At 43.5% G+C, this 27132-nt stretch overlaps 1 protein-coding gene across 1 annotated transcript in view; it reads left to right on the top strand.

Moving 5' to 3' along the window:
* Positions 1-27132, top strand: part of NCOR1 (nuclear receptor corepressor 1) — a gene marked incomplete in the record, with an annotated part of 219411 nt that overhangs the window by 168751 nt on the left and 23528 nt on the right. The window contains 13 exon segments of the mRNA XM_073616883.1: positions 412-555; positions 1928-2002; positions 2114-2361; positions 2444-2798; positions 3543-3767; positions 7668-7871; positions 7982-8134; positions 9429-9599; positions 11087-11302; positions 12296-12458; positions 15192-15221; positions 15407-15891; positions 18159-18284. Coding sequence (XP_073472984.1) covers positions 412-555; positions 1928-2002; positions 2114-2361; positions 2444-2798; positions 3543-3767; positions 7668-7871; positions 7982-8134; positions 9429-9599; positions 11087-11302; positions 12296-12458; positions 15192-15221; positions 15407-15891; positions 18159-18284 — 2595 coding nt within the window.

Here is a 27132-nt window from a genome sequence, read left to right as displayed (position 1 = left end):
AAAAACACTTATGAACGCGGTACTGGCGTTTACCCTCGTTTGCCATCTGAAACATGGAAAACTTTTGCGTCTGAACCCATTTTTTTTGCTTTCTGGAAAAACGAGGTTAAACGCAACTGTCTAAAAATGACAGTGTACATGGACACATAGAATAACATTGAGTTCAGGGGCAGTTGAAAAAAGTGTCCAACTGCCTCTGAACGTGTGTGTAACAGCGTCTCGTGTGCATGATGCCTAAATATGAAATGTAATTGATTTGAGACATGTTTTAGTTAAATATATTGAGAATTTTCCGTTAAATAGGCATGGCTGACTGCAGCATTTTAGTTGAGTGTTTCTATGGTAATCCTTAGAGAAGTGCTATTAAGTGATGTTATTTAGAACTATCCATAATTTCCATTTTTAATACAGCCACCATTAAGAATCTACGTGATGGTACCAGGAGTCCCCGGAGTGTTCCAGAGGTGACACTGAAGAGAACCTATGAAGCCATGGAAGGAAACATAAAGCAGAACCTGTCTGTCAGAGAGTCTGCTGTGTCAGCACCAATGGAAGGTAACCGCTGCCCTGTATACCACATTATTTACTTTTTATTTAATCTACAAGAACAAAAAAACACCACTGTTTATAGACGTAACCAGCTTACCATATTAAGTGTCTAATGTTTAGCTCGGAAAATGACAACAATCTCTCTCTCTCTCTCTCTCTCTCTCTCTCTCTCTCTCTCTCTCTCTCTCTCTCTCTCTCTCTCTCTCTCTCTCTCTCTCTCTCTCTCTCTCTCGAACAATTATTTGCAGTCTGTATTTTGTTCCAGGTCTCCCCTATTGATTGTGAACCAATTAATGTTTTTCTACCCATTTGGTCTTTGACAGCTTATTGTGATGCATACAGGCTGGAGGGTCAGGCACAAAATAAAACTTGAGCTACGTGTCCTCATGTCTGTCCTAGTGTCCCCATATAACCTTGCCCAATTTGAGGCTCCAATTTTTTTGCGAGGGTCCTTAGGTGATGGATGCCTTCTCCTCTATCTTAATTCCTTATGGGAAGGTCCTCCTTTTTGTTTCCTCTCTCCACTTCCACCTGCCTGAGTGGCATTTTGTCCCCTTTTTACAAGTCCCTCCTTCCCTGCTCTGAGCCTATTCCTCCGTTGAGGGTGTGTTCTAATCCTCACTGAGTGGAGCCACTGACTGATTTCTGTTTCACATGTCTCCCAAACCATTTGTTACAAGACAGCTGTTGAGTCTCTATCACTTGCTCCAGCCCTTCTTATTTTCTCCTGTGGGCCTTTTGCTGTTTAGTCATATTATTGCCCACACCTCAACATGCTCTAAAGATTAAAATGCACAAATGAGGCTCAGCTGCCACTTTAAAGTGATTGTAAACAAACCCCTTGTAAAACAACCCATTCCGTTTGAAACAGAAATGAAAGGCAAAACAGTTTTGTATGTATAAAAAAAAAATTAAAAAATTAAATACACTTTTTTTTTTTTTTTTTTCCCTTTTATAAGTGATCACATTCCCTCTGTTCTCAGCTGCACAAGAGCTGAGGGGAGGAGAAGCAGCAGCACACAGTGCTTCCCAGTGAATGGCTGTGCAGCAGGGGCATGTCAGGACAAGTCTGATCATTGGAATAGAGCACACTGAGTTCCCAGCATAGCTAGAGAACTGGTCACGTGCTCTCCAGCTCAGTGTTGTCAGTTTTTAATAGGAAAGCAGAGGGACTGGCAGGAATTTCACATAAAGAAAGCAATACAAAGATAACAGGATACTTTATCATACAAGTACATGGTATAGCAAGCGCATGTCAGAAATATGAAGTGTTGGGGTAACAAACGCTTTAAGAGCTATTGAAAAACTTAGGCAAAGAAATTAGTGGACAGTAGGTAGACTTATTACATAATGATTATATGTTTCTTTGTGTTCTCAGGACTTATCTGTCGTACACTACCTAAAGGCACAGAACTGAAGGAAAGACAGGTTCTTAGTGGCTCAATAATGCAAGGTGAGAATTGCAGATCATCACGATCATATTTTGAGCCCATTTTCTTTGCTAGATATGGAACTGCTGTTTTCTTGCTATCCTAAAAAAATTGACGACTTGCTCTGCATCCAGGCACCCCAAGAGCAGCATCTGAAAACTTTGATGATGGACTCAAATATGCCAAGCAAATCAAACGTGAAAGTCCACCTATTCGGTCCTTCGATGGTGCCATCTCAAAAGGCAAGCCTTATGATGGTGTTACCACAATTAAAGAAATGGGACGTTCTATCCATGAAATCCCCAGGCAGGACCTTCTTAGTCAAGAAAGTCGGAAAACTCCAGAGAGTTCCAGGACGATATTGGAGGGGTCTATTTCCCAGGTAACCGCAGTACTGTGTTTGTGTTATGTGAGTGTATTAGTCAAGCTGGTATTTAAACCTTAATCTCATGTTCTTCATGCAGGGAACACCTATAAAACATGAAGGTACATCTGGTCAATCTACTATCAAGCACAATGTAAAGTCCTTGATCATGGGGCCAAGTAGGCTGCAACGTGGGGTGCCACAGATGGACATGATGCCAGAGAATTTGAAGATAGTAGATAGATCAAAATGTGAAGACTCCAAGTCATCTGATGCCATGCGATCACGTCATACATCTGTTGTGAGTTCTGGTACATCGGTGCTCCGGTCAACTCTACATGAAGCCTCCAAGTCTCAGTTGAGCCCTGGGATTTATGAGGATTCTAGTGCTAGGAGGACGCCAGTAAACTACCCCAGCCCAATGTCAAGAAGTTCACCTATGGCACGGTCAGAAGGTAGGTCTGTTTTTAAAATCTAGCAGATTTAAAGTTCCATTTGGTCATTTCGATTTTTTTTTTTTTTTTTTTCTTGCAGCCTGAATAGAAAAAAATCTAGCTGATTCTGCCATCCACACTACATAGCGTAATCCCAAATATTCTCCTGTGGCTGTTGTATTTTGACAGCTGGCTAACAATTTTCCACCTGTCTCCCCTGATTTTTCAATCAAGGGATTCCTAGGGGAGAGAGCCTATAGGGTCATCGGTTCATCAAGAACCTGTCTACATTTGAACAGTGTATGGCCAGCATTAGAGTTGTCATATAATACAACTGGGCCAGGGTTTCTTGCTCAGCTATGAATTCTTTTTGATTAAAATATGCCTAAAGTCTTATGTGTATACATGTTTACGATCTTCAGACACAGAACCAGCAACCAAACAGGTTGTTATACTTGCCTTTTGGTGGGTCCAGATGCAGTTTATAGCTCCAGATGCAGATGGGTTGTCACATGAGCTTTCTAATTCACATAAGAGTTAATGCAAAGACACTGGCTCTGCCTAATCATTAACTAAGCCTGAAGACACTTAAGCATGGTAACCGCCTTCATGTAGTCTTCCCAAGAGCCACAACTAGAGCCATATTCTGCATCTGGATAAAGATGGCAGCAGGTGATGGGTAACTAAAGCAAATTTATTTTATTTTTATTTTCGTATGTATTTTCTCACTTACAAATATTTTACAGCTGTTATTTGTGCTTGTAGGTGGCCTCACACCAGGGAAGTCTTCCAGCCATGAAAGAAAAAGCACATTAACGCCAACACAAAGGGAAAATATTGTTGTAAAGTCCCCAGTCCCTGGTGTAGACCCGACTGCATCTCACAGTCCCTTTGATCCTCACCTACGGGGAGGCACCCCTGGAGAGGTCTACAGAGGCCATCTGCCACCTCACCTTGATCCTATGCAGTTCCACCGAGCTTTGGATCCTGGTATGTAATTTGAGGGGATTTACTTGTGTACTGGTTTTATTAAATCTTAACAAATCATGCAAACATTGACCCTTTCTACTCTTTGCTAGGTTTCCTTGCTTTGATAGGATAAAACTGTTGAGGTCCAGTGACTAAACTGCCCTGTGTAACCTTTTCGTAATCCATAGATCATTAATATATAGACTCTCAGACCATTTAGACCAGTTAATTGGACATTAGCTCTAATTTTCCTTCCTCAATGCAGAATTTTAGGTAAAAATATAAAATTTGCAAGCAGGAGGGCGTATTTATGGTAGAAAAGACCTACTTTCTTTTCTGCAATAAAGGATTCCTGCCTGCAAATTTCCTTATACTACTCCAGTGTACAATCCCTGGTCTGGGGATGAGCTAACTCCTGTGTGCATGCATTATCCCAGCCTGGCCATTCAAGATGTTTGAAGACCCTAAAGCTGGCAAGAAGACGTCGTTGAGAAAGCTCATGACCGTTGCAGGTGGAGGTAAGTATACTACAGCTATTTTTGTTTTCTCATCCACTGAGTAGAAACTCTTTCATACAGGAGCACTGGACATCGAAAATACATAGAGCTGCTGCAGGTATAAATGCCCCTGCTACATTTTTTTTTTTTTTTTTTTTTTTCTTAAGCTCTGCTATTTTAAAGACTAACCAGTGAATTTTCTAGAAACTTTTTTTTTTTTCTTTTTCTTCAATCAAAACTATTATACACTGCTGCTTGTCTAAATAGTTGGTCTGGTTGAAAAAAGACAGAAGTCCATCTAGTTTACCAATAACCAAGTGGTATTTTCCACCAACTCGGCTATTTAGTGCATCTGTTCTCAGCCTGGTCATACCGCCTCTGGACACTGCTGGCCTGGGCGTTGCCAGGTGAGCCTGGAAGTGACCCTTGGGCTTCATGTTGTCGCATTCCAGACTGGTCCTGGTTAAGTTAGCTGTGGAGTGCTTTCCAGGCCAAGAGCACCTGACATTGCCACTTGTACTTGCTTTGTCTTTTTAAAACTCGAGGATTAGGTTCACCTTTTCTGTTGGGGCTCACTCCACTAGGGCGGTGATAACCTCTTGAGCTTTCTGTCATCAGACCTAGATATTCAGAGCTGCCATGTGGTCTTCTGTTCATGAGTTCTCATACGTTCTACCATGTAGACAATTCTGCCTTATATGATGGCAGCTTTGGGCATAAGATCCTTTAGGTGGCTAGTGGAGCTGCAGGCGGTCTCCAGTTTTCTTTGGGTCTCTTAGCATTTATTTACTGTGCTGCCCACCCCTCAGTTGGACTTCTTTTTGGATGCCCCAAAGGTTTGACTTCCTGGGTCCTATAAGAAGATAAGAAAATAGGATTTGTGTACCCATAAAATCCTTTACTTGGAATCCATTGAGGGACACAGTCCCACTCTATGTTGTTTATTATCATGCTTTTGGTTTTGCTTTGCCACAAAACTGAGGCATGCTGGTAGCGGGTGTGGTTATACCCCGGACTGACCTACAGTTTTTGCTTTTTCTGTGTCCAATCCTCCTGTAGGTGACAGCATTACTCAAAGGTTTAGGGCATCCTGTTCCCCCTCAATGAGCTTCAAGAAAAGGAATTTACAACTTGTATAAAAATCCTACACTGTTTTAATTAATAACCGTTTAATATTTTTATTTTAAGCAAACTGGTGGACAGACATGTGGAAATTTCTTTTTAATACTAGAATTGTATATGACCACGCCTGTATTAAACAGGTGCGCTGCCATCTTCAGGTTGGAGTTGAATCTGCAAGCTGAGAGGTTTGTTTCCAAGCAAATCTCCAGCCCTGGATATGATCACATGATGGGAACAACATGAACTGGTTCTTGATTGCTAGAGTAACAACCAAAGTTGTCTTAAGTGGGGCTTGAATTCCCTTTCAAGTCTATGGGTATGCAAAACCTGCTTGAAGAAAGTAAAATTGTTTTCTAATGAGGGTCACCAGTCCTGCAGGTCAATTGCAGCTGACAATTTTTAATGCCTTCAGGCATCTCAAACTGATGCCATCAACACAATACCTTTTATAATCAGATTGCAGATGCGAGACAACAGACTTTACAGTAATTTGGTATGTGTTCTGAGGAAACTTGTAAAATAGCAAGAACAATTAAAGTGGGCTTATTGAAATGTACACCCTATAGCAATTAAAGAAGTAGGGCCGAAGAGCACATCTAAGTGCACTCCTGTGACCCAGATCCGGGCAACAGCGGCTAAAGTCCACTATTGGCTAATATCACTCTGCCGGTCCAGACTCAGGAGGGATCCCGACTTTGTCAGAATCCACCCAGGTGGCCGAGCCAGCCACTCCTGCCCCCTTCAAGCCTGGTGCTGCTCTCTGCTCACTAAAGACTGAGAACTGAGCAATCAGCGGTCTTTGATTTCTCAGTCCTCGGTGTAGAGGTGGCAGAGGACAGATGCAGCATCAGACCAATGCTACATTCACCTAGGTGAGTATGTATGTATGTTTTGAAAACCCATGCTGCTTTTAATATACCGTACCAGAATTACCAAAACATATATATATATATATATATATATATATATATATATATATATATATATATATATATATATATATATATATACAGACAGACACACACACACACACACACACACACACACACACACACACACACACACACACACACACCGTATATACTTGAGTATAAGTCGACCCGAATATAAGCCAAGGCACCTAATTTTACCACAAAAAACTGGGAAAACGTATTGACTCAAGTATAAGCCTAGGGTGAGAAATGCGCAGCTACTGTAAATGGAAAAGAGGGTCAACAATGCCCATTTGCAGCCATAGGTCCCCCAAACTTCAAACCCTGTAGTTAAGGGTTCGTAGATGTCCCCTAGCTGCAGCCAAAATTTGGGGTCTCTGGACCCAAAGGGTCCCGAAATGACATTGCTGCAGATGGGCACAGTTGACCGACTTTGGGGCCCCGCATCTCGGGGCCACTTAGTGCTAGGCACCCCAAATTTGGTGTGCAAAGCCAGTGGAACTAGCGCCATAATATATCAATGCTGGGGTTTCTAGCACCAAGTGGCCCTGAGATACAGGGCCCCAAAAATCGGTTCAGAAAATGTCAAGCACTTTTCTGCAGCAGAAAATGACATTTTCCAAACTGACTTTGGGGCCCCGTATTTTGGGGGCTACTTGGTGCTAGGAACCCCAGCTTTGTATATCATGTACTTGTTCCACTGGGTTTGCACACCAAATTTGGGGTTCCTAGCACCAAGGGGCCCCAAGATACTGTAGCTAAGGCCTGTTGCCACAGATATTTTATTATCTTGAATTAAATACTGCTCTCAATCTCATAGTGTAGTTTACATAGATTTTGGCTATCAACCAAAAATCTGGTTTATGTGTGTGTGTATGTATGTATGTATGTATGTATGTGTGTATATATATATATATATATCTTATGGTCACATGGCAGTTGGTTTAAGAAAACTGTTGTCGCTCATCTTTTCCGCTCCTAGTGTTCTGTAGGCTATTTTCATGTTGTACTATGTCTTTGCAGATAGCAAAAATTCAGTTACAATCTCTTCAGTTCTTACCTCCTCAACTGTCACATAGTTAGAGGGTTCTCTGTATCTGGGTATTGCTAGTAAACGGCAACTTTGTACTTTTATCTCTTGTGTATTGAGTGAAAGCTTGTCTACCCCAGCCAGATTTCAAGCGTCGTGTGTTATGGGTATCACCTTTGCATTTATCATGGCTATTACAAGATACCCACCTAAACATTGCAGATCTAAATGTGACTTTGATCTGAATCATTGTGTATGTTTGTTGCGGTTTTCACAGCAAATAACAGATTTTGGTTCAATATATTCATAACCTTTTATTTCCAATTTTCTTTGTCTACAGCAGCCTACTTGTTTCAAAGGCAGCTCTCCCCAACACCAGGTTACCCAAGCCAGTACCAGCTGTATGCCATGGAGAACACACGCCAGACCATCCTTAATGACTACATCACCTCCCAGCAGATGCAGGTTAATTTAAGGCCAGATGTTGCCAGAGGGCTTTCTCCTAGGGAACAAGGATTAGCAATACCCTATACTGGAGCACGAGGTTAGTTCATTTTAATATTTCATAATGGACTGTCATGTACTGAGTGTTTTGACAAATGTATGCTATGATGTTTTTTTAACAATGACATCTGCAATATGTCTTTTAAACAGGTATAATAGACTTAAATAACATGCCACCCACTATTCTGGTCCCTCATCCTGGAGGAACAAGTACTCCCCCGATGGACAGAATTACATATATGCCAGGGGCACAGCTTGCTTTCCCTGCCAGGCCATACAACCCCCCAGCATCTTTGTCTCCAGGTTTGTCACTTTTTGCTTTCCAAATCTCTAAAAATGTATTCTTAATCTGATTCTTTACTGCAGTCATACACATTTCTTACACATTGACATGAAATAAGTCATCTGAGATTGCTTAACTTATGGTGGTCGTGTTGGGAAGAGTTTGAGTATTGGTTGGATATTTACTATCAAGCTGTCATTGGTTTCTCATATGATATAGCAGAAAACTGGTTATTTTAAGGATTTTTGAATAGGTGTTCTTGGCATCTCATATTAAAGTAAACCTGACCTAGCCTAAAGGTGCCTCTGATAACAGTACTTTTGCCTGAAACTCATGATTAAGACCTACTTACTTCTACTTTGAGGTAGAGCTGCACTATTCTGGCCAAAATGAGAATCGTGATTTTTTTTTTTTTTTTTTTTTGCTTAGAATGAAAGATCACTACGTAAAATCTTTCACAATATACAAAAAAATCGGGCTAACTTTACTGGTTATATTTATTTATTTTTATTTTTTTTTTTTTTTTTAAATTCATTAAAGTAATTTTTTCCCAAAAAAATTGCATTTGAAAGACCGCTGCACAAATACCATGTGACATAAAATATTGCAACAACCACCATTTTATTCTCTAGGGTCTCAACTAAATATATATATGTGTTTGGGGGTTCTAAGTAATTTTCTAGCAAAAAAAAAAAAAATTATTTTATCTTGAAACCAACAAATGTCAGAAAAAGGTTTAGTCTTTAAGTGGTTAAACTTTCATCATTTACAAGTCTTTTCCATTGACAAATTGTTACAATGTTTGTACTTAAGTTCCACTCCTAAAGAATGTTGTGATTCTTGGCAGACTGCTCGGTTTTTTTTTGTTTTTTTTTTTTTTTCTTTCTTTCGAGGCTGTCGCTTTAGCAGAGCAGTGAGAATTCTCTGCATAGAAAGAATCGGGAAATACTTTTGTCAAGATCGCAACGGGAAAAAATTGTCATAACGATTCTTGCCGATTAATCGCGCAGCGCTACTTTGAAGCTATATCCCCTTTCATTCAGCATCAAGTGGCAGAGGGCAGTAGAGGATCTGACAATTGAAGGATAGAATGTGGCTTTTAGTGCTGGGTTACACTGGACTTTGAGAGATGTTAAAGCTGTGTACAAATAATATATATATATATATATATATATATATATATATATATATATATATATATATATATATATATAGATAGAGATTTATTTTTATAGCTTAAATAAACTGTAGAGATCAAACTGTGTGTCTGACCCTTCTGTATGACATGCATAACATCTGCCCTCCTTTTTTAAGGTCATCCAGCACACTTGACTCCTGTATCATCTGCCAATGCTGAAAGGGAGAGGGAACGAGAAAGGGAACGTGAACGAGAAAAAGAACAGCGTGACAGAGAGCGAGAAAGGGAGAGGGAGCGAGAGAGAATAGCAGCAGCCTCATCGCAGAGTGAGCATTATCTGCGACCAGGTAAGCAGCACTGCTCCTAAAATAGCACTGGTTGCATGACTGTTCCGTAACACTGGTCTGCATCGGTGGTGTTATGGCAGTGTTTCATGGAACTGTTTGTAACCATGAATCCCTGAAGAAAGTGTTATTTTCTTCTACTTAAAGTGGATGTAAACCCTCACATATACCCAATGAAGTTAACAACCTCAGATAATACAGAGATGAAACGAATCTCCCTACATAAGTTTTACATGTATATCTGCTGTCTTCAGCTTTATATACTGTTTAGCAAGTGCACATCATTTTAGAATATTCTCTTCCTGATTCACCTGTGGATGTGTATTCTTGCCATTCACTGTGAGACAGCTGATTGGAGGAAAGGCACACACACCCCCTGCACAAAGGCAGAGACTTGCAGAGCTGTGCTGTGAGTAGACCAGCTCTCTGCTAATCTGTTTATAGCACCCACCCTGACACAAAATTCAGCCTGGTTTTATCACCGTTGTTGAACTTGTCAGAAGTTATCATGCTGGTAACAGAAGAATAGAGCAGGAAAAAGCCACAGGACTTAAAGCGTTGAAAAGAAATAAGAAAACACCGCAGATATGTGCCCAGCTCAAATATCATGAATGGGGTTTACATCCACTTTAAGTAATTATAATTGCTGACCCTAGTTCATTATTAGTAGTGAAATGCATCCTTTTAGACTTGAAAACTGTTAGGACATTGCAATAAAACTTTTCTATTTACTACAGAATTGTCCAGATTTTTCAGTTTTCAGCCAAAGAGGTGTGATGGCGAGCACTAAAAGTGAATTAGAATCCAGCTATCGTGGGAGCAATAAACTTGGGAAAACCATAATGATAAATAGGCAGCTGCCTCACTGGGTTTTAGTTTGCCCTATTTTTCTTGTTAGCACTGTGAGAATTGGTACAGGATAATAAAGATGGCTTTTGGGCTGCATATAGTTAAAGTAGTTCTAAAGCTAAAATGTTTTTTTACCTTTTAATGCATTCTCAACATTAAAGTGGAAGAATAGGCAAAACCTAATTAACTCTAAATCTACTCCCACTACCATTCTAAGCCTAATCTTTATAGCCCTGTAAAGATAAGACTTACCTTTTTCTGAAGCTGCTCCAGTCTGGTCCCAGGCTGAGCTGTCAGCAGTGGCTTCAGTGTGTAGAAGAGGCAGCTAACAGAAGCCCCATAGAAACTACGGGTGATGTCACTTCCCAGCCATTGTCGGCTTTCTCCTACACACAGAAGGCACTGCTGGAAACCGGACCGTAGCGGCTTCAGAATAGGTAAGTAGTAGCGATCTTTTCTTTACAGGGATAGACAGATTAGGCTTTGAATGGGAGTGGGATTAGGTTTAAAATTGGTTAGGTTTTGCCTTTACCTCCACTTTAAGGTAAAAAAACATTTTGCGAAACACTTACCTGAGTCCTGTATCGATCCAGCGCTATGCCCATCTGCAGCTCTTCTCCCCTGTCTTTCTCTTCTCACAGGATATTCGAACAGCAGCGGGAGCTGGGGGCGGGGCGGTGCCGTGCATGTCTATGGCCACACACAGCCCGCCTCGGGAGTGAGCCCGCACATCTGCTACCATAGCAAGCGGCTTGCTATGGAGACAGACACAGAAGAAGAGGAGCCAAGATCGCCGGCGGGGGACCTCAGAAGGGGAGGTTCAGGGCCGCTCTGTGCAATTCCATTGCACATAGCAGGCGAGTATAACATGTTTAAAGAAATGCATAGGTTACTATTTCTGACCTCTCCATCTGTGTGCCTCTGTGAACTCAGTGAAAGGAATTTTAGATTGAGTAGAAAACAATTCTGTTTTTAAGGATGAGGTCAGCAAAGTCTGCACCCCTTTGCTTCCAGTACAGAGAAAAATGGGCATTTCTGACCTCTTCATCTGAAAGTGCTAGCTGCCTTTCTTGCTGGTTCGCTGGTGTAAATATTGAATTGGTGATATGACAAGTATACAGACAGGTTTTCATATGTCCTAGAGTTCTGTAGATGACATCGGCCACTTAACAGCTTTTTAACCCATATGGACCAGAATATTTTCATTTCAGCTACAAACATGTTATTTTGGGCATAACTTTGTCATGTGGTAGTGAAGTGTTTAATTTATAAGGTTTTTATTTTTTGGGGGGAGACGACCCAACAGAGGTTTAATGTTAAGTCTACTCCTGGCAACTGCAACTAACTTGGTGTTTTATAGTGTAGCTAGCCCTCAATACTGCTGTTAGCAGCGAACAATGCAGAAAGAACATCTGACAGTGGCTTTCTTCCAAACACTGGGTCCTAGAGTGGGTTACAGCAGGTACACTTGCATCTGAAGTTTTGCAAAATGTACCTTCTATGCCCAATGTATTCAAGTGGTTAAATAACCTAAAGTGTGCCTATAGAAAGGAATTGTGAAAGGACGGTACAAAGTCCTGCCCTTATAACTATTTACTCTAAAGAAGGTTTAGAAGAGTTGATCAGTTACAGTGATACAAAAGAGTTTCTGATTGGCAGACAGGATCTCCAAAATTGTCATGGTAAGGGGAACACATTGTTACTCTAAAAAATGAAAGAAGCTTCCATAATGCACACAATCTTCTGTTGTATGAAGACCCAAATATATCTTCTGCCTCAATCTCTTTGGTAATGTATTACCTTGGTTTGAAGCACATTGATGTCTTCTAATGCACCTGTATTTCATCTAGGTACGGAGCCACCTAGTAGACCAGGTAGTCACGGATATGTACGGTCACCATCACCATCAGTTCGGTCCCAGGAGAACATGATACCACAGAGGCCAAGTATATTACATGGAGCTAATGGAAAAAGTGTCATCACACCACTAGACCCAGCACAGCTGCGAATCATGTGTGTATTGTTCCTATATAGCTATACATTTTTTATTCCTATATCATATGTTGAAATATGTATTTATTTATATGAACATTTTATAGCTGTAGACTACAGTTGGGAAAATTAATTATTTGATCCCCTGCAGATTTTGTAAGTTTGCCCACTTAAAAAAAAATTAAGGGTCTATCATTTTTATCATGGGTGTATTTTAAATGATCAAGACAGAATATCAACCAAAAACGCAGAAAAAACACATGATACAAATGTTATAAGTTGAGTTGCAGTTCAGTAAGTAAAATAAGTATTTGATCCCCAAGCAAAACATGACTTAATACTTTGTGGAGAAAACCTTGTTGGCAAGCACAGAGGTATGACGTTTCTTTTAGTTGGTTACTAGGTTTGCACGAATCTCAGGAGGGATTTTGGTCCACGCTTCTTTACAGATCTTCTCTAAATCCTTAAGGTTTCTTGGCTTTTGCTTGGCAACTTGAAGTTTCAGCTTCCTCCATGCATTTTCTATAGGATAAAGGTCTGGAGATTGGCTAGTACACTTCATGATCTTAATGTGCTTCTTCTTGAGCCGCTCCTTTGATGTCTTGGCGGTATGTTTTGGGTCATTGTTATGCTGGAAGACCCATCTTCAGTGTTCTGGCTGAGGGAAGAAGGTTCTCGTCCAGGATTTTACAATACATGGCCCCGTCCATTGGCCACTCAATGCGGCAAAGTCTGCCTGTACCTTTTAGCAGAGACACAGCCCCAAAGCATAATGTTTCCACCTCCAGGCTTGACTGTAGGGATGGTCTTCTTGGGGTCCTAATTAGCATTTTTCTTCCTCCAAACACAGCGAGTCGCGTTAATGCCAAAAAGATCAATTTTGGTCTCATCTGACCACAGCACTTTCTCCCAATCCTTCTCTAAATCATTTAGATGTTCATTGGCAAATTTCAGATGGCCTATACACATGCCTTCTTGAGTAGGAGGACCTTGCGGGTGCTGAAGGATTTCAATCCATGGCAGCATATTCTTTTACCAATGGTTTGTTTGGTGACTGTAGTCCCAACTGCTTTGAGATCATTCACAAGCTCTTCCTGTGTAGTTCTGGGCTGATCCCTCACTTTTCTCATCATCCTTACCCCATGAAATTTTACATGGAGCTCCAGACTGAGGTCGGTCGATGGTTATTTTGTATTTATTCCATTTGCGAATATTCGCTCCAACAGTTGTCTCCTTCTCACCAAGCTTTTTGCTGACGGTCTTGTAGCCCATTCCAGCCTTGTGCAGGTCTACAATCTTGTCCCTGACGTCCTTTGTCAGCTCTTTGGTCTTGCCTATGATGATGAGGTTTGAATCAAAGAAAGATTCTGTGGGCACAGGTGTCTTTTTTTTTTTTTTTTTTTTTTTTTTTTTTTTGCACAGAACGAGTTGTCGTTACGAACACCACCTTATATTGACAGGATTCTGAGACAGAATTACTGTTGGTTGGTAGAGGATCAAATACTTATTTTGCTCACTGAACTGCAACTCAGTTTATAACATTTGTATCATGTGTTTTTTTCTGGATTTTTGGTTGAAATTCTGTATCATTTAAGAAACGCCTATGATAAAAATGCTAGACCCTTAATTTCTTTGTAAGTGGCAAACTTACAAAATCTGCAGGGTATCAAATAATAATTTTCCCCACTGTATAACATTGCTGCCACTGTCATTCCTCTTATAATCATTGAGGGGCATAGCAAAGATTTTTAGATCTTGACCACTGGGTTATATTGCCACCTGCAAAAAAAGGCACAGCCTGTGGTGTCCTCTGCTAGTGGCTATGCTCCCCTACTGCTAGAGGCAGCTCTGGTTTTTTATCAGCATCAAGGGATAAGAGCCTAAGCTTCCCCACTAACAAAACTTTGTTTCCTTTTTGTGGATTTTTTTGCCTAAGATTTTTCTAGCAAGTTGCTGACTGTGTAACATGCTGGACAGTATAGATCCTTGGAGTCTCCCTAGTCCAGTCAACAAGTACCTGCATGTCCTACCATATGCAGTTTCAGCTGTGACCACCCTAGCGTGAGTTTGGACAGCCTGTGAAGTGTTACTCTAGAGGGGCACATAGGATCAGTCCTATTTCTGCTATTGCTCAAAGGGGGGAGTACCACTTTACCTCTGGATATATGCCCAGTCTGTAGGAGGTCTGATACTAAGAAATAGTTCCTTCTTCCCTTTGGGAAGTACTCCATACCTGAGTTTTATCCCAATTTGTGTATCTTCATTTTGCTTGCCTTCTGAAATGGGCATAGGAACACCTGAAATGAATTCACAATTTTCTTTTGACAAACTTATTATCACACTTATGGCATCCTGAGTGGTTTACAAGTTGTAACGGATAAATAAGTTTGACTACAAGATGTATTCCATCATAGAAAATCTGTCATAATACATGACATTGGATATTTTTTTTTACAGTGCCTGTGGACCAACAAACCTGTGCTTTGTGGAGCAAAGTGGCTGGGTCACTCCTAGTGGCTGCACCACCATACATGCCTTGTCTTCTCTTCCCAGCCACTCTATTTAACTGCCAGGAGCACAGAAGCTCACACAGTGGCTCTGGTATAGAGGACATGGGACTTGTTCCCCTTCTTGTGCAAGCACTGCTTTTTGGTGATTAGCTGTACAAACACCCAGTGCTGACACATTGGGGGTTGGGGAGAAGAGTCTAAACAGTGATATTTTTTTTTTTTTTTTCTCCTCCCCTCTTTTCAGGATATGGAACAATATGCAAGATAACACATTGTGAGTATTGTACACCATTCCCCAATTTGGCACAATGTAATTGTAGTATATAAATATTATTCTGTGAGTACATTTTAAGATGAAGAAGTTAGCAAACGGTAAACTCGTGCAAAGGCTCTTCAAAAGAAAGTAGCTTTAATTTAATGGTATTGCTCAGGCTTGTAATCTCTCCTCTTGTTTGCTAGGCCTCTGAATCCTGGTGCAGCCTCCATCACTCATGGAACTCCAGCCTCCCGGTATAGCACCGCTGCTGATGCATTAGCTGCTTTAGTAGATGCTGCAGCTTCTGCTCCTCAGATGGAAGTTTCCAAGCCAAAGGAAAGCAAGCACGAGTCTGTACGATCAGAAGAAAACCTAGCAAGGCGTGCAGCACTGGAGCAGCAACAGCAGCAGCAGATGGAGTCTGAGCGTAGACTGGTTCAAAGCCCATACACCTCCTCCAGTTTCTCTAGCAGCAAGTCCCAAAGCCAGCCATCTCCAGCTGTGTATTCTGAAGCGGGCAAAGATAAAACCGCACATACTAAATCACGCTATGTGGAGGAATTAAAAGCCCATGGAAAGACTACAATCACTGCAGCCAACTTCATAGATGTGATCATAACACAGCAGATTGCTTCTGACAAAGATGCTCGAGAGCGCGGTTCACTAAGCTCCAATTCCTCCAGTAGCTGTAAGTAATCTAGCTTTGTTTAATTATATTGAAGTTAATTTTTACAGGACCATCAGTTATTTCTGTTGGCGGGGGGGGCGGGGTACCAGGTTTTGACAGGTTTCCGCTCAGATCGCCTAGAGTTCTCTCCCCTCCCCACAATCTTCTGGCGCATGTCACAGGTCCCAGAAGATTGCGGGACCATTCACAATGCGCGGTGAGCACCCGGCTGTGCAGCCGCAAGCTGTCACAGCCGGTTGCCCTCACATAAGATGCCGGGTACCAAAGACGGGTGGAGAAAAGGGTCTCTGGTGCATACAGCTCTGGATCCTGGGACAGGCAAGTGTGTGTTTATTAAAAGTCAGCAGGTACAGTTTTTGTAGCTGCTGACTTAAAATTCTTACAATAATGACTGGAGCTCCTCTTTAAGCATGCTCTCCCTCAAGACTTTCCTTTTATTACCTTTTACATTTTTCCTAATGGCCCTCTTTCTAATGACCCTTACTAAATACCTGCTACAAGAAATATAATAATTACCATCAATAATGCTAGTCCTGCACCTTTGAAAGCACCGAGTTGGAAAAACGTATCTGATTGCTATGAACATCTACTTGATGTTCCCTTCAGTGTATTTTTAGTGAATATTTAATGGTACTGTGCCCTTTTCATGCAAGTCATTTTTGGTGTGGCATGTTTCATACTTGCATTTGTACATTCTTCTACTTGGAATTTACTTCCAAAATAAAATTATATTACAAGAATGGCTTCCTAATGACCCGCTTATTCCCTGGCAGTTCTGGCAGACTGATAGACTTGAACAAGATAAGTGGAACAGTAAAAAGCAGTAACTGTGCAGCACTACGAAACAGGAAGTACAGCATGTATATGTAGTGTGCGCTGCCTTGTGTTTTAAATGCAATTTTGCAAACTGTAACTAGAACAAAAAGCATAAGCATTGACACAAATTTGTTTAAGTGAGCTGACCACACGGTAAAATATTTTAATCCAAAAATATTGTAACAGATTAAAGTGGTACTAATGTCAGAAGGTTTTTTTTACCTTAAAGTGTTTAACCAAAAAAAAAAAATTCAGATTCTGGTCCCTTAAAGCAGATTACACAGCACAGTGCTTGTGCTGTGTAATCTGCCCCCCTCTAAACTGTGAAAAAAAAAAAAAAAAAACCTCCCTGATCCTGCCACTGCCTTGTATGCTCTACCCATACTGACCATATTACCCAGGGCTGCTCAGCATCCCTCCGTCATATGTAGCTGTCCTCCCTCTGCTCCTCCCTCCCCCTCACCCCCTCCTTCCTGCCTGTCAGCACCTTATCTGTGCCTGTCTCCGCCCTGCCGCTACTATTAAAAACAAAGACCCTACATTGGTCACTGCCAGCCCCTCTATTAGAGGCTGGCATACCACACTATGCAAGATCTTTGTAAAAACGAGCATTCTAAATACCTCTTTAGAGCTTCAGGCCGGTCACATGACTTGTGGCCGCTTTACAGCTCTGATACATTGCTTTTGCGGGAGGTCACGTGATCTCCCCAGCTGACGTCAGAGGGAGATCATGGCCCCTTCCACAGAAGCAATGTCTCGGAGCTGTGAAGCGGCCGTGAGTCATGTAACTGTCCTGAAGACCGCTCTAAAGAGGTATTTAGAACGCTCATTTTTACAAAGGACTTGCATATTGTGGTATGCCAGCTTCTAATAGAGGGGCTGGCAGTGAATAAAATAGACTTAACAAACACTTTAATGCATTCTGAGTACAGCTAGCCTCCCCTTATACTTACTTGAGCTCGATCCAGCAACATGCACGAGAGCAGCGTCTCTTGGCTCTATAACTCCTTGTTGCCTTAGAGCTAGCCAGTGTTGCGGGGCCAAACCACAATGTGTGTGTGTGTGTGTGTGTGTGTGTGTGTCAATGGACACAGAGATCCAGCTGGGAGCAAACCCGCACGAGTGCCCTCATAGCAACCATCTTGCTATGGTGGGCACTCAATGTGGGAAGGGGCTAGAGGCACCGGTGGGGAATGCCAGGAGAGGAGGTTCTGGGCTGCTCTGTGCAATTGTTATGCACAGATAAATACATTTGTTTTTACTTTATTATAATCAAATTTTTACATTCACTTTAATTTCCTTTACCTTGTAACTGATCTGGATTATTTTTGGTTTCATAAATAGCAAGGATATGCTACTGCTTCACTTGAGTTGGTATGGTAATGTTTTCTTATATCGGATTTATATATGGATGGGTTGTTAATCTTATGCTTGATATGTCTATTCCGTAGTGTCTTCCCACCGCTATGAGCCACCCAGGGACACTATTGAAGTTATCAGCCCAGCGAGCTCCCCAGTGCAAGTCCAAGAGAAGGAAAATTACCCACAGGAAGTTCCTAGACCAAGCCAGTCTGAAAGTAAGTTCACTAAATATACTGCAAATATATATATATTTTTTAACAGATGCAAATTTTATTCAAAGTAGGCAATGATATTCAAGTAGGATAACCGCAATGTCATGTACATTACAATGAGCAGAGTCTTGTAGTCAGTTTAACAAATTATACTCTTTAAAATCAGCAATCGGGTATATCCAATACACAGTATCCACTATTGGAAGGTATACAGTGTGACACAGAAGCAATGATAGGTGGGGTCTTGCCACCAACACTCAAGAGCTAAGGTCAATAAGGAAGGGGGAGAAATGAGGAGGGGATCAGCAAAGGAGGGTGAAGAAGGGGGGAAAACAGGAACGGGAGATGATGATATGGAGAGTCCGAGTCCATAGAGAGCAAATCATGGCAATCTAAAGGTAGGATTTATGGACTACACCATATCAAAGGGTTAGGTCTCTGGCCTCTACCCAAGCCAACCATATATCAAATTTCTTGGGACAATTGCATCCCATAAAGATAAATTTATAAAGGGGCAGAACTGCATTTACCATGGATCGCCATACAAAAACAGTTGGAGGTTCTGCCAATTTCCACTTAGATAAAATGGCTTTTCTTGCATAGAATAGAAACAACCTTTTATGAAAAGTCGTGGCTTTATTATCATTAATGCCAATCAATAGGAGTAAGGCATCGACAGCAACTGTCAAACCATTAATTGCATTAATATCTGTAACCACTCCTACCTAAAACTGTTTAGCATAACTACAGGACCAGACCATGTGTATGAAGTTACTGACTTCCTGCTGGCATTAGGGCAATGGTCCTCCGCGGTATGGTATATACAGTGCATCCGGAGGTTATTCACAGCGCTTCACTTTTTCCACATTTTTGTTATGTTACAGCCTTATTCCAAAAAACAGTCATTATTTCTCTTTCGTTCATTGACAGACACAGCACTCCATTATTCAGAACCATAGGGTTATATCGCCCCCTACAAGAGTAGGACACTAGGCAGAAAAAAAGACTTGGCTACACATATGGGCAGTCCTAGGTGATATACACCCCCCCTCTCTGCTATAGGTCTTCAGTTTTTTTTTTTCTCCCTAGTCAGGAGTAAGGACTTGGTTCCCTGCTGGGAACTCTGGGCATGGCAATTTTTTGTTTTTGCTTTTAAAACCACTTTTTCTTTATCGTACATCATGGGACACAGAGCACCATAGTAATCACTATGTGGGTATATAGGCACCTTCAGGTGATGGACACTGGTATACCCAATACAGGTAGTTCACTCCCTATATAACTCCTCCCTCCAGGAATACCTCAGTTTTTTTTCGCCAATGTTTAGGGTGTTGGTCACGAGTGAACATTGTACTCTGAAGAGCTCCACTGGAGGGATCCATGCTGGATTTAAATAGCCTCCACAGATCGGATCCATCCAAGCCACTGAGGCCAAAGTGAGTGGTACCCGGGCCTTGCATAGGAAGAACAAGGTCTTGCCTGTAACGCCTCTCTTTTTGGGGCTGGACCCTGGGACCCAGGACTTTTTGGTTATGCTACATTTGCCTGGTGGGGTGCTAATTCAGGTCCAAAGGAGTGGAACACCTATAATAGGGACCCGGTCCTTGAAGGTTTGCTAATGCAGCCCGCCGTGATGGGTGAAGTTTGGATCTGTCTGTTACAGCAGTATCCTGCAGCGAGGAAAAGGTAAGGGAAGAAGCCTAGGAACTGTAAAAAGACCACCTATGCTTTTTTTTTCTTCCATAAGTAAAATGTTGTTATGCCTAAAGTCTCCACTAGAGGGAGTAAATGCATACCTTTAGTATGTTGCTTCTCAGTCAGCTCAGAAGTCCCAGCTAAACAGCATGTGTGTGGTCTCAGCAAGCCAGAGGGAATTCTTCATCCAGAACATTTCCCCCCTGGGGGAAGGGAGATATAACAGTAGCTTGTATCTCCCCGCCCCCGGCGGCAGCGACTTTCATATTTCTTTCTCGAACATCACGGGACACAGAGCCACAGTAATTACTGATGGGTTATATAGGTATCACTGGTGATTGGACACTGGCACACCCTATCAGGAAGTTCAACCCCCTATATAATCCCTCCCCCTTGCAGGGATACCTCAGTTTTTATGCCAGTGTCTTAGGTGATGGACGTGTAAAGATGTCCTGTGCTGAGCTCCAAAGGGAATATCCTAAGATCCTATACTGGGGCAAGCCAGGCGAACCGGATCCATTCAAAGTGTCTTTTCATGGCCGAATTGAATGGTACCCGGGCCTCGTGTCCAAAGAAACGAGGTTTTACCCGTAATGCTTCTCTTTTTAGAGAGCTGGACCCCGCAGATCAGAAAATGGCTTTAAACTTCCTAATTTCTGGCGAGGTGCTTTACGGTCCCAGAACTGTTGGATCCCCCTACTGATGGGGGCCCCAGTCTCTGACGGTTTTTTCAAACGGAGCCCACCGTGAGAGGTGAAGATTGGGTCTGTGTAAACAGCACCCTGCGGCTGGATAAGGTAAGAGGAGATTCCACAGAATTTTTGAGTTCTAGTGGCTTTTCTCCTTTAAGGTAAATGCATGCTATGCTTATTGTGACCACCGGGGGCTGCCAAGAGCACAAACCTACACATGCTGACTCTGTCTCAGGTGTTGTAATCGCTGTTTATGTCCCAGCGTCTCAAGCAGGCTGCAAGCAGGTAAGGTGGAAAGGGGGATTTCTCATGTTTGAATGTTCCCCCCAGGCTAGAGAGGGGCCACAGGGGTCTAGAAAGTGGTTATACCACCCGGGCTCTGTGGCCTAATGGCCACCATCTCTCAAGATAGCCGTTCAGGCAGATCTTGTTACCAGCCTCCCCCCCCCCCATCCCCAGCCTTTCTCCGGAAGCATGACAGGAGAGTCGGCAGCGCGGGAAGCGCTCGTTTTTTTCAAAACTCGAGGGGGGGGGGGGCGGGATGTCAGCACAGAGTGCTTAGACTCCCACTCAGGCCAGCTGCAGGCTATTAAAGGCACTCTGTACAGGTGCACTCAGCCTTCTGAGAGACACAGAGCTGACGGTCGCATGTAAGGTGGGACACAGGCATTCTCCTAGGCAGCATTTACTGAAGTAACACCAGACTGAGCATTGGGTAGCAAGGCTTTTAGCCAGACTACATCGCTCAGCGGGCAGTGTTCATTTGTATAACTCACACCTTGTTGCTTTGCACTATGGGTAGAAGAGGTTCAAGCACCCCAGGAACCAGAGACACTAGGGGATCTCGTTCAGGTTCTGAGGGCCCCCTGTCGGCAGCATCCTCCCCCCCTAAAGATGGGCCAGGGATGGCTAGCCAGGGAGAGCCATCGGGGTCAGGGGCTACACCTGCTTCTGGCACTTCAGCCCCTGTATATATTACACAAGAGGTTTTTTCCTCAACCATTAATGGTCTAGAGCAGTGTTTCTCAACTCCAGTCCTCAAGGCGCACCAACAGGTCATGTTTTCAGGATTTCCACTATTTTGCACAGGTGATTTGATCAGTTTCATTGCCTTAGTAATTACCACAGCCATTTCATCTGAGGGAAATCCTGAAAACATGACCTGTTGGTGCGCCTTGAGGACTGGAGTTGAGAAACACTGGTCTAGAGGAAAGATTAATGGCCGTGATTACGTCTTCACTCAGTGGAAGAAAACGCACTAGGCTTTCCTCTGTTCCCCAAGACCCTCAGACAGAGGAGCTCTGGGATAAAGGAGATGAATCCCTTTCAGAGGATCGGGATGGGATGGATGATTCCTCTTCGGAGGATTCAGGTGGAGAGGGACCCTCTGCGACTTCCCAAGAGGAGAAAGTCTTAGTGCAGATCCTCACTGGATTGGTCCGCTCCACATTTAAGTTGACCATACCTGAAACTGCTAAAGAATCCTCTTCTGCTTGGGGTCACTGAAACCTTTCCAAGCAGCACATGCTTTTCCTGTTCATACTTTACTTGAAAAGCTTATTTATTCTGAGTGGGATCACCCAGACAAACGTTTTTTTCCGCCGAGAAAGTTTTCAACACTTTATCCGATGGAAGAAAAGTTTATTAAAATGTGGGGAATACCGGCTATTGATGCCGCCATTTCCTCCGTAAATAATAGCCTGACTTGTCCTGTAGACAATGCTCAGATGCTCAGGGATCCTGTAGATAAAATGATGGAATCCCTATTGAAGGATGTTTTCTCCTTAGCAGGATCAGTGGCCCAACCTGCAGTAGCAGCGATTGGAGTCTGTCAATACTTAAGAGACCATGTTAAGCAGGTCATCAAAGTATTACCTGAACAGCAGGCCCAGGGGTTTGCTAACCTTCCAGCGGCCTTATGCTTTGTGGTTGACGCCATTAGAGATTCTATCGTGCAAACCTCCCGTCTTTCACTGGGGTTGGTGCATATACGTAGAATCCTATGGTTGAAAAATTGGTCAGCCGAAGCACCATGTAAGAAGCTACTGGCTGGGTTTCCATTTCGTGGTGCAAGGTTGTTTGGAGAGGACTTGGATAACTATATCAAGAGAATCTCTTGTGGGAAAAGCACTCTCTCTTACCTGTCAAGAAGAAGAGTAAGCGTCCCTCTTTCAAGCGGACTCTTTCCCCAGCGCCGGGGGCTTCAGCCTCCAGGCAGTCTCGACGGCCGCCTCCATCGGGGTCCAGGGACAAGAGTCAACCCCAGGGACAAAAGAAGTCCTGGGGAAAGAAGCCTACTAGGCAAAACATTAAGACCTCTGCATGAGGGGGCGCCCCCGCTCACTCGAGTGGGGGGAAGACTGCGACAGTTCTCAGAGCTCTGGCAGGAGGACTTCCAGGACAGATGGGTAATCTCCACGGTAACCTTAGGGTACAAGCTGGAGTTTCAGGAATTCCCCTCTCCTCGGTTCCTCAGATCAAATGTTCCCAGAGACGAAGCAGTCGCTCCTTCTAGCGTTAGAGCGACTTTTGTCGCAGGAGGTCATTATGATAGTTCCCGCAAAGGACCAGGGATTGGGCTTCTATTCCAACCTTTTTACGGTCCAAAAGCCAAATGGGGATGTCAGGCCCATTCTGGACTTAAGGGATCTGAACCAATTCCTAAGGATTCAATCCTTCCGCATGGAATCAATTCGAACAGTAGTTCCCACCCTGCAGGGAGGAGAATTTCTGGCATCAATAGACATCAGAGATGCATATCTGCATGTGCCCATTTTTCCTGCTCATCAGAAGTTTCTGCGCTTCGAGGTAGGAGGGCGCCATTTCCAGTTTGTGGCTCTGCCTTTCGGGATAGCCACTGCACCTCGAGTGTTCACAAAGATCTTGGCTCCTCCTCTGGCCAGATTAAGGGCTCAGGGTATAGCTGTCATAGCATACCTAGACGACCTGCTCTTGATAGACCGGTTGGTAGCCTCTTTGAAGGGAAACTTGAGGACCACGGTCAGGTATCTAGAACACCTGGGTTGGATCCTCAACTTAGAAAAGTCTTTCCTAAAACCAGTAAGAAGACTGGAGTATTTAGGTCTGATTATAGATACAAGCCAGGAGAAAATATTTCTACCCCAGGCAAAGATCACTGCTTTGAGAGAGCTGATTCTGACAGTAAGGACCAAGAAGGGTCCCTCAGTCCACCTTTGTATGAGGCTACTAGGGAAGATGGTGTCTTCATTCGAAGCAGTTCCCTATGCTCAGTTTCACTCAAGAATGCTGCAACACAGTATTCTGTCGACCTGGAACAAGAAGGTTCAGGCATTAGACTTTCCGATGCACCTGTCGCATGCGGTGCGTCAGAGCCTCAATTGGTGGCTCATACCCGAAAACCTGCAGAAGAGGAAATCCTTTCTACTGGTTACCTGGACGGTGGTAACAACAGATGCCAGTCTGTCAGGTTGGGGAGCAGTTCTGGAACAGGCTGCGGTCCAAGGGGTATGGTCCAAGACAGAGAGGGCCTTACCCATCAACATTCTGGAGATCCGGGCGATACATCTCGCTCTAAAAGCCTGGACTATCAGGCTACAGGGTTGTCCGGTCAGGATCCAGTCCGACAATGCCACAGCAGTGGCTTATGTCAATCATCAGGGAGGCACCCGGAGCCGAGCTGCTCAAAAAGAGGTGAACCAGATCTTAGTCTGGGCAGAGATGCATGTGCCATGCATATCGGCAGTTTTCATCCCGGGAATAGAAAATTGGCAGGCGGACTATCTAAGTCGCCAGCAGTTACTTCCAGGGGAATGGTCTCTGCATCCCGACGTCTTTTGGGCCATATGCCAAAGATGGGGGGTTCCAGATGTAGATCTCTTTGCATCCCGATTCAACAAAAAGACAGATTTGTGGCAAGGACAAAAGATCCTCTTGCATGCGGGACGGATGCGTTGGTGATTCCGTGGCATCGGTTCTCACTGATTTACGCATTCCCGCCTATTCTGCTACTACCACGACTCCTTCGCAGGATCAGGCAGGAAAGGAAGTCGGTACTTCTGGTGGCCCCCGCTTGGCCCAGAAGGACTTGGTATGCAGAAATAGTAAGGATGACGGTGGGTTCCCCGTGGACCCTACCGGTACGCCCAGACCTGTTATCTCAAGGTCCAGTGTTCCATCCTGCCTTACAAACGCTAAATTTGACGGTTTGGCTATTGAGACCCACGTTCTGAAGAGTCGTGGGCTCTCAGGTCCTGTCATATCTACCTTGATTAATGCAAGGAAGCCAGCTTCCAGGATGATTTATCATAGAGTCTGGAAGGCTTATATAACCTGGTGTGAATCCAGAGGTTGGCATCCCAGGAAATATGTCATAGGTAGAATCCTTGATTTTCTACAAATGGGATTAGAGATGAAGCTGGCCTTGAGTACCATCAAGGGCCAGGTTTCTGCTTTATCAGTATTATTTCAGCGGCCACTTGCTTCGCATTCTTTGGTCCGAAACTTTATGCAGGGGGTGAAGTGTCTTAATCCTCCGGTTAAAGCACCCCTAAACCCCTGGGACTTGAATTTGGTCCTGGCTGTGTTACAGAAACAGCCTTTTGAACCAATAAGTCAGATTCCTTTGGTCTTGTTGACAAGGAAATTAATTTTTCTGGTGGCCATCTCTTCTGCTAGAAGAGTATCAGAATTAGCAGCTCTTTCCTGTAAGGAGCCTTATTTGATTATACACAAGGATAGAGTGGTACTACGCCCTCATCCTAGTTTTTTACCGAAGGTGGTTTCTGATTTTCATTTAAACCAAGACATTGTTCTACCTTCCTTTTTTCCAGATCCCTGTTCTCCGGAAGAGAGATCTCTACATTCGTTGGATGTAGTAAGAGCAGTTAAGGCCTATCTAGGGGCAACTACTCAGATCCGCAAGACGGATGTTTTGTTTGTGCTGCCAGAGGGTCCCAATAGAGGACAGGCAGCGTCAAAAGCTACCATTTCTAAATGGATTCGACAGTTGATCATTCAAGCTTACGGTTTGAAACAGAAGATTCCTCCGTTTCAGATCAGGGCACATTCCACAAGGGCTATTGGTGCTTCTTGGGCAGTGCATCACCGGGCCTCTATGGCTCAAATCTGCAAGGCCTCAACCTGGTCTTCAGTTCATACATTCACCAGATTCTATCTGGTGGATGTGAGAAGGCATGAGGATATCGCCTTTGGGCGTAGTGTGCTGCAGGCAGCGGTACAGGGTCCTCAGGTCTGATTGCACCCTACTTGGTCGTGGTTCCCCCCCCCTCAGGTAGCATTGCTCTGGGACATCCCATCAGTAATTACTGTGGCTCTGTGTCCCGTGATGTTCAAAAAAGAAAATAGGATTTTTTAAAACAGCTTACCTGTAAAATCCTTTTCTTTCTAAGGACATCACGGGACACAGAGGTCCCGCCCCTCTTCTAATACACTATATTGCTTGGCTACAAAACTGAGGTATCCCTGCAAGGGGGAGGGATTATATAGGGGGTTGAACTTCCTGATAGGGTGTGCCAGTGTCCAATCACCAGTGATACCTATATAACCCATCAGTAATTACTGTGGCTCTGTGTCCCGTGATGTCCTTCGAAAGAAAAGGATTTTACAGGTAAGCTGTTTTAAAAAATCCTATTGTTAGTCTTTCATTTTTTCCCCACAGCAGTTTTTCAAACTTCCCGCCTCCCAGCCCTCCCTTCCCTCCCCTCTCGCTCAAGGAACGTAACAAATGCCGTCCGTGCGCAGACCAGGGCTAGTTATACAGAGGGGGGGGGTGTGTGTGATTGACGGAGGGGGCGGGGCTTAAAGGCGTGGCGCTGTGTGCGGGATGTAAGTCCATGAGGAGCACGTATCGCAGGCGCTGGGGACAAGAGACAGACGCTCACAGCTAACAGCTGGAGCGGTCACAGGAGCGCTGGGGGCACGTAAGGTTGATACAGGCATTTTCTGTACAGGAAATAACCTTTACAAACAACACTAAAGCTGACCTTTATTAACATTGTCTTTTGCTAGAGTATTTGCTCAGCTAGTGTGCATTTACTTAGTGCCTCTGTTTTTTTTGTGTTCAGCACTATGGCTCCCAAAAAAAGACACCACAAAGGTACCAAAAATTCCACCCCCAGTCGCTGGGAATTCCAGTTGTGTCTCTACACTGTCATCCTCGCCTGAGATACCAGATATTACAAGCCAGAGTGAGTCATTGGGACCAATTGGTGGTGCAGCTGCTTCTCACATTTCAACCCCTGTATACGTGACTGATGATGCGCTTTCCTCCGCCCTGCAGCGCCTAGAAGGAAAATTAGCGGCTTTAATCGCATCCGCTATCCAAAAGGATAGAAAGCGTGTTAGATCCCCCTCTCCCACCGCAGACCCTTACTAAGGGAACAGTGAGTAGAGGATGAAGTGTTACCCTCAGGCGATCAGGAGGAAAGACAAACCAAATACTCCTCTGCGGAGGAATCAACGGT

The sequence above is a fragment of the Aquarana catesbeiana genome, linkage group LG02 (assembly GCF_042186555.1).
Source record: "Aquarana catesbeiana isolate 2022-GZ linkage group LG02, ASM4218655v1, whole genome shotgun sequence".
NCBI classification, from domain to species: domain Eukaryota; kingdom Metazoa; phylum Chordata; class Amphibia; order Anura; family Ranidae; genus Aquarana; species Aquarana catesbeiana.
The sequence above is the reverse complement of the archived record's forward strand: the minus strand, read 5'-3'. Positions and strand labels throughout refer to the sequence as shown.